The sequence below is a fragment of the Cheilinus undulatus genome, linkage group 14, assembly GCF_018320785.1.
Source record: "Cheilinus undulatus linkage group 14, ASM1832078v1, whole genome shotgun sequence".
In the NCBI taxonomy this organism is placed as follows: Eukaryota; Metazoa; Chordata; class Actinopteri; order Labriformes; family Labridae; genus Cheilinus; species Cheilinus undulatus.
In genome coordinates this window covers 14,982,247-14,992,808 of record NC_054878.1, presented here as the reverse complement: position 1 = coordinate 14,992,808, position 10,562 = coordinate 14,982,247, and the positions used below count along the sequence as shown (strand labels likewise).

The 10,562-nt window shown below is 39.9% G+C and overlaps 1 protein-coding gene across 4 annotated transcripts in view; it reads right to left on the bottom strand.

Moving 5' to 3' along the window:
- The window catches only part of ccdc85cb (coiled-coil domain containing 85C, b), an 85,008-nt gene that overhangs the window by 4,161 nt on the left and 70,285 nt on the right, over positions 1–10,562 (bottom strand). For all 4 annotated transcript variants that reach the window (XM_041805105.1, XM_041805106.1, XM_041805107.1 and 1 more), the window contains 2 exons: positions 3,971–4,063; positions 183–281 (listed from right to left, as the gene is read on the bottom strand). In XM_041805105.1, the coding sequence (XP_041661039.1) occupies positions 183–281; positions 3,971–4,063 (192 nt within the window). The remainder of the gene's footprint in view (positions 1–182; positions 282–3,970; positions 4,064–10,562) is intronic.

Here is a 10,562-nt window from a genome sequence, read left to right as displayed (position 1 = left end):
ATGTAGCAGATGAATTGCATGGTGAATCACATGCTCACCTCCTGCTTGCTCTTCTTCCTATTTTAAAATCATTCATTTATGCAATGCAAGCCAAGTCTTGTGGTCCTTTTCAGAACATAAAAGGAACCAGAATAAAAGCAAATCAATGCCAAGCATATTTTAAGAGAAAGAGTTGTACTTACGTTGCACATCTCTCGCACAATGGCCTTCTCTTTCTCACTGAGGTCGTCCTCATAGTCCTCAGGAACCTGCTTGTCCAAGTTCTCGTGGACCTCAAGCACCTGATGGCACACAAAAACACTGATGAAGTGACCTAAAAAATACACGTGAGTTTCAGTGAAGACAAATCTAACTTAAGGGGTGCAAATATGCATGCACTAGTGTTGTAGTACTCGAGAGCAGTCTTGGTCTTGAGACTACTTTTATGCATATCTTGGTTTGTCTTGGAATCTGGAGTATTTTTACTCTGCCTTACATCTTACACCACCACTGATTTGCTATTCTTCGACATCATTAATGTTATTTTAAAGAGAAGCCCTTGCTAGAACAACAAATAGCTTAAATTCAGGATTAACCCCCCACAAACTGTTGAACAACTGCTGATAAATTAATGTTGTAGTTTGACATAAAACAGCTGCTGTTAGGTCGCTGACTGTTATGCCTCCTTGGAAATTTACTGAAGTGCCTTAAGTGTCAGACACCTGCAAAAACTCAGATCTTAACAACCAGTCCATCTTATTTCTAGTCAGAAATGCCTCAACACTTAATCTAGGCCTCATTCACCTGACAAATCTAGATCATCATCTAATTTTCATATATTCCAAACAATTCTGGACTTGACAGTAGCTTTTATAATACATACAAGGATTTGTTTTCGACAAGAAGTTAGTTAAACAAATTGCACTGTGGTGCTTTAAAAACAAAGTTGCAAACACCTTGTTTGTTGCTGTCAAATTTATTTAAAAGCAAACTAAAATTAAAGAGTGAGTGCTCTTTTACTGTTCAACCTTGTAAGGATTTTTAAAAATTGATTATTATGGTCTTGGTCTTGTTTCAATCTTGATCTCAACCCCCAAAGTCTTGGTCTTGGTGCACTCTGGTCTCAAGCATGTCTTGGTCTCAGAAAGCTTGGTCTTGATTACAATACTAGCAAGTACCACCTCACTACTACTATAGAGCAGTGGCTCCCAACCTTTATCCTTGAGGTCATTCCACTTTGTGCCTAAAACGTAGCTGAGGCCCCCAGAATCCAAATGAAAAAGTGATACATTGCTGTCAACACTTGACAATAGGTCTACTTGATTTTACTCTAACCTCAATTACAAGGCTGACACCATAGCCTGATATCTCTGAGAGAGGAAAATGTATTAATTTAAACAGTTTTATTTACAGATCATTTAATAAACCATCCAGTAAGAGTGCTATCGGTGCTTTTAGCTAATATGTGCCTATTTACTTTTGACAATTAAAGCAGGTAGAGCCTTGCCGCCCCTGGGGAATCTGGACTACAATGCAGTGGGTAATAAAAAGTAGAGCTTTATTTCTCATAGACTTTTATCACTCCGAGACCCATCGAGGAGTTTCCACCAAACATTCAACTGTTTAACTGATTTTAAGCAAAATATGTGAAGAGTTTTTCAGAAGCCCCTTGTCTCCAGTAAAGACCAATCTTTATGCTTTAGCATACCAAGACATTTTGGACAATGTTATGCTTCCAATTTTGTGGGAACAGTTTGGGGAAGGCCCTTTTCTTTACCAACATGACTGTTCCTCAGTGCACAAAGCAAGGACTATAAAGACATGGTTTGATGAGTTCAGTGTGGAACAACTTGATTTGCCCACACAAAGCCCTGAACTTAACCCCACAGAGCACCTTTGGGATGAACTGGAACGGAGATTGTGAGCCAGGCCTTCTCATCCAACATCAATGCCTTATGAATGCTCTACAGAATGACTGGACACAAATTCCACAGAAACACTCCAAAATCTTGTAGAAAGAGTTTCAAGAAGAGTGGAAGCTGTTATACTGTAGCTGCAAAAGGGAGCCGATGCCATATTAAAGTACAAATACTTTTGTCCATATATACATGGAGAAACCTGTTATTCATACCCCTGTAAACAGGATAAGTACTAGTATAATGCTTTCTGATTACTGCATCTTATTTGTGCAGGTGCCTATGATGTTTATTTTTTTTTTAATAAACCACAGCAAATTTTGAAATCCGAGAAAAATGAGACCCCTGTGGGTTATTGGTAGTGACGACACAACAGTGGTGGGCCTCATCAGCGACGATGACGACTCAGCCTACAGAGAGGAGGTATGACAACTCATCAACTGGTGTGACATCAATAACCTTCAACACAGGAAGAAACACACATCACACACCCCACTCACCATCAATGGCAGTGCTGTGGAGTCTGTGAAAAGCACCAAGTTCCTGGGAGTGCATATCACAGATGACCTGACATGGACAACCAACACCACCTACCTAGTCAAGAAGGCACAGCAACGCCTCCATTTCCTTCATAGGATGGGGAGAACTGACCTCCCCCCTTCCGCCCTCACCATCTTTAACAGGGGTGCTATCGAGAGCATCCTCACCGGCAGCCTCTCAGTCTGGTACGGCAGCTGCTCTGTTGCTGACCAGAAGGCCCTACAAAGGGTGGTGAGGACAGCTGAGAAGATCACCAGATCAGCCCAACCATCCATTCAGGACTTAAACTCGTCCCGCTGCTGTAAGAGAGCCACCAATATCATCAAAGACCCCACCCACTCAGCACACAACCCGTTCACCCTCCTACCATCTGGTAAGCACTACCACAGCACGTGGTGCAAGACCACCAGACTAAAAAAATAGCTTTTTCCCACAAGCCATCAGACTACTCAACTCAACTCAAACAAGAACATTCTATGAACCTGATAACCACTGCACCCACAAGACCAACTGACTGTTTAAATAACATTGACTCAAATACTCTATATGCTTTCTCCATGCCGCTACTTTGCACTTGCACTTTACCATATTGCACATATTGCACTATTTGTGCTTCAACAACTCTTTACCATATTGCACTATTTGCACTTCAACAACATACCTCAAAATTTTTGTGTGAATGTAAATTATTCCATCCTGCATAATGTAGGACCCACTGTCTGTTGTATCTACTGCCATTTTGTTGATGTCTGTGTGCTCTATTATGTGATATTTGCACATTTGGAGTTGGGGGAACGAAATTTTCATCCTCTGTGTAATTTATTTTACATGGCCTGATTGACAATAAAGCTCACTTTGATTTTGACTATTGTGAGCTTAGCACCATTAAATGCAGACATCCCATTGCAGATATGATGTATCCACGTCTTTTTCAGCAACTGGAGAAGAAAGTGACAGCAAGTATCTAACATGTCCTCACCTCTGACTGGAGTCAGCCTGTCACTGCCAACGCACAGGACAAGGAGAAATGGGTAAATACAGAGTTGTCACTTGGCTGAGGCTGTGCCTACGCAGGTAGTTAACAGCTGTCAGGGTAAGCGAATACATGCCACAGTATCTCATTTTCTTTTAGAGTAGCAATATCAGTTTATCCAGGTTCTGCCCAAATACAAAATCTGATCAAAACCAGGACACTCAAGTCCTATAAATGCACTCTATCTGTATCTGTCACTTGATGACTATTCTTTGCTCTGACTCTTGAACTTAACTGGTCTCCAGTTGGAAGAAGTTCACCTGTTACATCATCTCATTATACCTAATCTTGTTTTATCTTACCTAATCTAATCTTGACTTATGTAATCTTCAGTTTGATTGTCATGCTAAAGCCATTTCTCAGCACACACAAGGACTCAAGCTGATACTGGACAGCACATGGGGAAGTTGCAAAAGTAAATATTAGTTTGATTTTGTCCAGAAAAAACAGCTGTTTCCTGGCTTTAGTTACTCAGTATTTATTTTGCTACATAGTGTTGTACCTTCATGGCATGCACCACAGCCTCAGGCTTCTGGACGCAGGACAGGTAGCCCGTGGCAGGAGAGGACTCGCTTGTTGGGAGGCGCCCAGTGCCCTGAAAGGTGAAGAGGAGCAAAGATTTTAGAGAAGAGTTGATCTGGGACAAGGTTACACAAACCCAAAACATCCGGTTAACACCCTCCATTTAATAAACCATCCAGTAAGAGTGCTATCGGTGCTTTTAGCTAATATGTGCCTATTTACTTTTGACAATTAAAGCAGGTAGAGCCTTGCCGCCCCTGGGGAATCTGGACTACAATGCAGTGGGTAATAAAAAGTAGAGCTTTATTATAGACTGTCAAACTCTTATCTCATCAATTGTGCTGTCACAGTGTTTAACCCTGGGGGGGTCAGATGAGCACCACCTCACGTGGGTTACCGGTAATTCTGGGAAAACCTCGCTCAACAACAGGAAATAAAATGCTCTCTCATTATCGGAAGGGGTTGCTTCTGATTTAACAGGAGGGATTTCTTGTAGTGTAGCAGTGAAAATGCCATCCCTTTCATCCTAACTTACATCACCTCTCCTTCCCTCGTGTTTACCTTCCCTTTTTGCGTTCACCATGTATTCATCTCCCAGCCAGGTCTGCTACCTGCACGGTGTGATTTAACCTGCTGTGATGGGAGCAGCCAGCCAGGATGAGGATCGGGGGTTTGCTTGACTCATCCTACCCCCTGGTTAGTTCCAGACAGTGGCTCTCTGTTAGAGGGACACAGAGATCTCTGGGACACACAATGGCACCATTCAGAGTAACCTGGCATTGGGGCCCTGCATTAGACACAGCTCTGTGGCTCTGTTAGCCCGGGTTCAATTCTCTGCTCGCTAGTGATGCGCCTGTCAGCTCCCTCCGCACCCACTGGCCCCGTTTAGGTGCCAGAATGAGCCCACACAACCTAATAGCACAGAGATAAAATAATAATCCCACTGCAGCAGAGAGGGAGGCTTGGTGGAAACAGCCCAGCAGTTAATTCATATCAAATAAAGCACATGAAAACAGATTTTGATTTGCTAGTCTGCCTTTTTTTTTGCCTGACTACTGCCAACCTTGAAACCACTACAGAGAAGTCTTACCTAATTTTGTTTTGAATCTATAGTGCTGACATTCTGGCCTTTAACTGTATGTACAAATAAAAGGTGAAAGGCCCTCAGTATGTCTAAACTTTAGAGGAAAAACAGAAATATAGCGTGGTGCCACATTTGCTTCTCTGTGAAAGTTGTCATCCCCGTACAGATATGGTTTTAATAAAGTCAAACATGCTCTGCCCGGAGCGTGGAGATGAGTCGCCTGCCGTAACTTATTACTTTCATGGACTTAGATTTCAGACAAGAATGCACAAAATGAAAAGGTCGATATGAAATTTGGTTATTTCTTGTATTAAAAAGGTTCTGCTGCACGCACTAAATTAACTGAGTTTCCTCTGAGTGCAACTACAATTTTCCAAAAAACTTGCTTTTGGGGCTTTTGTTAACTTTGCCCATAGCACTAGTGCTACAGAGGTTGATATCCTTGCAGCATGAGACTGAAACTTGTGGCAGGAACTAGAAAACATTTGTTACGTCTTTAAAACCAACCAAAAGTAGAGCAGTTTATCATTTAAACAGGTGGCAAAGAATGTTAATGTTGCAGACAATATAAAAAATCCTATCTCACATTTTTTGTGTTTTTAGATAGAATAATAACACAACATAATATAGACAATATTACACGTAAAATCCTTAATGAGTTGAAACATTTTGTTTATTCAGCCTACAAACTACCTCGCACCAGAGATGGGCACAGTTCTTCAATTGTAAGTCCCTAATCTTACGGAGCACATAGCGATAGTTCAGGCAGGCTACAGAGTCCCACCCTGCCATATAATAGAGATCAGCTGATCTCACGCAAGCCGTTATCAGCTGACAACCAGCTGATTAGCCTCTAATTACACTATTGGCTAATCACACTTATGCCACCATTTTTAAACTGCTCTAGCTTGGCTATGCTTTGCTGCTCTCTCATCAAGCTGCTTTTTGCAACCCTCCTCCACCCCAGCTCCTCCTTTATTCTGCTTCTGACTTGATCAATGTCATTCTGTTGTCGCTGATGCCTGCTCTGCTCTGGGTTTTGCTGGTTCTCTCACTGCCTCAGGGTTTCCTACAAGGAGGATCCCAGACTCACAATAAGTATTGTAAGCAGTATTAAATATGTAATAATACTAACTGTAAAGTGTTATTCACACTTACAAAAAAAACCTCCTGAATTTTCCTGGGTGAGGTGCATGTGCAAACGACAACAGCAGAGTCTTTTTTCACACTGACTTTATCCTGAAATCCCCCTGCTAGCTACCTAGTATTCTCTCTCTTTCTCCCATCCCTCCACTGATGGACAAGCAAACTGGAGGAAAACTGCTGCTCTGGGGGACGTGTGAACAAGCAAGTCAGAACTTTTTCTGAGCAAGTTACCATGAAATTTTCCAGATCATTTCAGGTTTGCATTTGTGAAAAGGGCTTAAGTTTAAGAATTGTAAATCAAAGGTGCATTGTTAATCAAAAGCCATTTACCTAAACTTGTATTTGAATTCTGTCAATAATTTACAAGGCATTTCTCTTTAGTTTTACTTTCATTTTCAACATTTACTGACTTAATCTGTATGTTTTTCATTGTTGTTGTAGTGGTGGTTATTTCTTCCTTAAAAAGACTCCTGCAATAGACTTTTACAGATAGTTAATGCAGTGTGGTGCTGCAGTATTCAACTCTTTTTAGCTGCCAATTATCTCTACTTCATTTCTCTTTATCCATCATAAACTGCTGCTTATCAGTCTTAGATAGGACATGCACAGATATGCAGATGCATAATGGCTTGTAAATTAAATGACAGAACCTAAAATGCCAAATGTGCATCATGTTGTAAATCATCCTTTAACGACAAGTTACTGCAGAGGTTGACTTCATGCCTTTCGTTTCTTAATAGTTAAACTGCTCCTCTCTCCTTCCTCAGCCCTGCTCTCTATTTGCAAGTTATATTTCATCTAACCATTCTCATAAAATAGCTTACTTCGTAGGATACACTCTTAAAATGTAATCAAGAAAAGTCTGATAGAAAAGTCAAGGTCAAAATTTTTAACTGTTATTTGCTGCCAGCTTGGAGGCCTTGAATGTTTTTAAAGCTCTGTGCAGAGAATTAGAGCACTGTAAACAAATACAGAACATTCACTTGAATGGATGACTTAAAGGGCAGTTTTAGAATATATATAAAGATGCATATATTTAATGCTATAACATCGCCTCAGTTAGCTACAATATAAAATACAGCTAAGGCATTATTGTAACCCATATAATACAGCCTGTGACAATGGGCACAATAATGCAAAATGAGTACTTTTTCCTTTTAACATTACACTTAATAAAGATGTATTTTTTGGCTTTTAGCCTTCATTTGAAGTGGAACAGACAATAAGTAGGATAGGAAATCAGGTAGAGAAAGCAGGGAATGAACTGGAGGAAAGAGCGACAGGTTGGATTTATACCTTGGACTGCTAACTTGGAAAGCTAGCTTCCATACACGTGGTGCAAATGCACAGCTAGGCCATCTGGCATGACCCTTTAAAGATATTTTCACATTAGGCTTGAATGTTTGTTCCAGCTGTTCTGCTTTCACAATAGAAACATCATTCACAGTCTGATACAATGGGTTGCAGCCTGCACCTAGTTGCTTTGCAAATCCACCAATGAAGAAAGCCAAAGAAGCAACCATGGCAACCACTCACACTGATATCTATTAATGTTCTGTGTTTAATGGTGTCCATCCTTCTTCTATTGAGTTTTAATTCATTTTGAGATGCAAAGATCCGCTTCCTCCTTCCATATCTACAACGTAGCTCTTAGGATGAAATTGGTCTGTGCAAATATAGCAGTTTATAAAAATACAGGAGACATTTAGAACTGTCTTCACATCTCTGCCCTGACACCTCTTTACAAGTATTTGTGTCAGTGCAGAGGTTATAGTGGACAGTCACTAAATACGTGTTACATGATGTTTTAATCGTCTTGCCAAATACAAACATACAGTGACTATAAAAAGTACTCGTATTATATTTTATCCTTTAATTAATTTTATAAATCAATCACGGTCAAAAATGTAAAATAAGTGATTGAATAAATATTTACCCCCTTAAAAGTGACTGACCCAATACTCATGGGCTAGTCAAGTGGTGCTAGTAGTCCCACAATCACTGAAATGTGGATCACCGGAGTGCAGTGAATGTGTTTCAACAAGTGATTGTAGTATAAAGACACCTGTGTATGGAAGGTCCAGTCACTGATTAATCAGTGTTCCTGGCTACTGTTACACCATTTAGACAAAACAACACTCTGAGTAACTTGGAGAAAATGTTACTGAAAAGTATAAGTTGGGGAATGGATACAAAAAAAATCCAAGGCACTGAACATGCCCTGGACTTCAGTTGAATCCGTCATCAAGAAATGGAAGGAATGTGGTACATATGTAAATCTGCCTGGACTAGGACATCCTCACAAACCGAGTGACCGTGCAAGAAGGAGACTAGTTACAGAGGCCACCAAGACCACTATGACTGCTGTAAAAGAGTTACAAGCTTCAGCAGCTGAGATGGGAGAGACCCTGCATACAACTATTGCCCAGGGTCTTTACCAGTCAAAGCTTTATTGGAGAGTGGCAAAGAGAAAGACACTGTTGAAGAATTTCAGATTAAATCTCAACTAGAGTTTACCAAAAGGCATGTGGGAGACTCCATGGTCAAGTGGAAGAAAGTTCTTTGGTCTGATGAGACCAAAATAGTGCTTTTTTTTGGGCATCAGACAAGACACCAAATACTGCACATCACCACAAACACGCCATCCCCACTGTGAAGCACAATGGTAGCAGTATCATGCTGTGGGATGCTTCTCAGCAGCCAGCACTAAAGATTTGTAAAGATAAAATGAATGCAGCAAAATATTGTAAAATCCTGGAGGACAATCTTATTCAGTCTGGAAGAGAACTTCAGTTTGGGAGAAGATTTATTTTCAAGCAATACAATGAGCCAAAGCATACAAATTCTTCTACTAAATACTGACTTTAAGGGGAGAATATTTTTGCAGTCAATTATTTCACAGTAAATATTTAATTTATTGACATTACTTTGTAGAAATCTGTTTTCACTTTGAAATTAAAGAGCCAACTTACATAGACCATGACTGATTTTATAAATCAATAAAAGGGGGTGAAAGCTTTGTATTGGCAATGTATTTCCAACAGGGTAAAGTGTCTTTCCTTTGTTTAAGAACAGTTATTTGGCTAAATTGTGCATGCAGCTGTTCTGCCGTTATACTTCATAGTCAGCTAAATAAAAATTATGTAAATTCCTGTCATATCAGCTCTCTTCTGTTGGTTAAAACTATATAAAATGTGTAAACACTTCCGGCTAGCAGCAGGTCAGATTCTTTACTTTCTGGAGCAGCTGCAGATTAAAAAAAACACTGATTTGGACAGTGTAGATAAACAATGAGCTTGGGGCTGCTCATATGGATGTACATTTTGGGATGGCATGCCTGCATAAACAGGCCTGATTTGGGCCTCGCAGGATGAGGAAGGAAGGACGACAAACATTGTCAGTATCAATGGTTTGTTGCTTCAGCATACAGAATTCAATCTGACCCTTTGAGTTTTTGCACAGATCACGCAGTCTTCCTTTCTCTATCTATCGTTCCTCTTTTTCTTGTTTTCTATCTGACAATCTCACGCACACACAATGAACTGAAACTGGGCTTGGACTGGACAAAGAGCTAAATATAAAAGAAAAGCTGATAGTTTGGGATGTGTTCACACAACAGTTCACTCAAGTTCTGTGGTCTCTGGCCTCATAGCTCTCATTTTCTCTTTCTCTCCCTCTCCATCTTCAAACACAGGCTTTATGTTCTCATGCGCCTGAACTCGGGTCACATAAGAGAGCAAGAAATCAATAATTGTTCAGTTCAACATGATTATGTCTTCATGGAGCTGTCACGACAACAAGCCATCAAAAGGAGGTGAAACTCAAGAATCAATTACCCTCAGGAAGTTTTTAATTGTTTACATATTTATTTTCTAGATCTGTTTTTTTATCTTCACATTTTACACAACTAAACACAATTCCAAACTGGAGCTCTGCTTTCATGACAGTGAACTACATTTACGGTTACTTGTCTATAGGCATGTATGCTGATGTAGCAGTTAGCTTATGAAGCTAACAAAAGTTTAATTTGAAATTTATTTTACTTCATTACAACAAATTCTACTTTAAAACAACTTGTCTTTTTTTAACTGGTAAAAGCAGTCCAATGTCATTTCCATCCCTCCATATAAAATGTTCAAATCACTAGCAATTGGATTTGAGCTCTCAATAATTGTTAAACAGTTTGTTCTTTGTATTCTAAGCTCTAAATCAATCGTCTCAATCAATCTACATCAACTAATGCCCATTAAAAACTATTTTTTTGTGGTTTATTCTTTAGTAAAATTCCACTTGTGAACATTTTTGTTCTAGCAAGTTAATGTTAGATCTACCACCTAGCTGC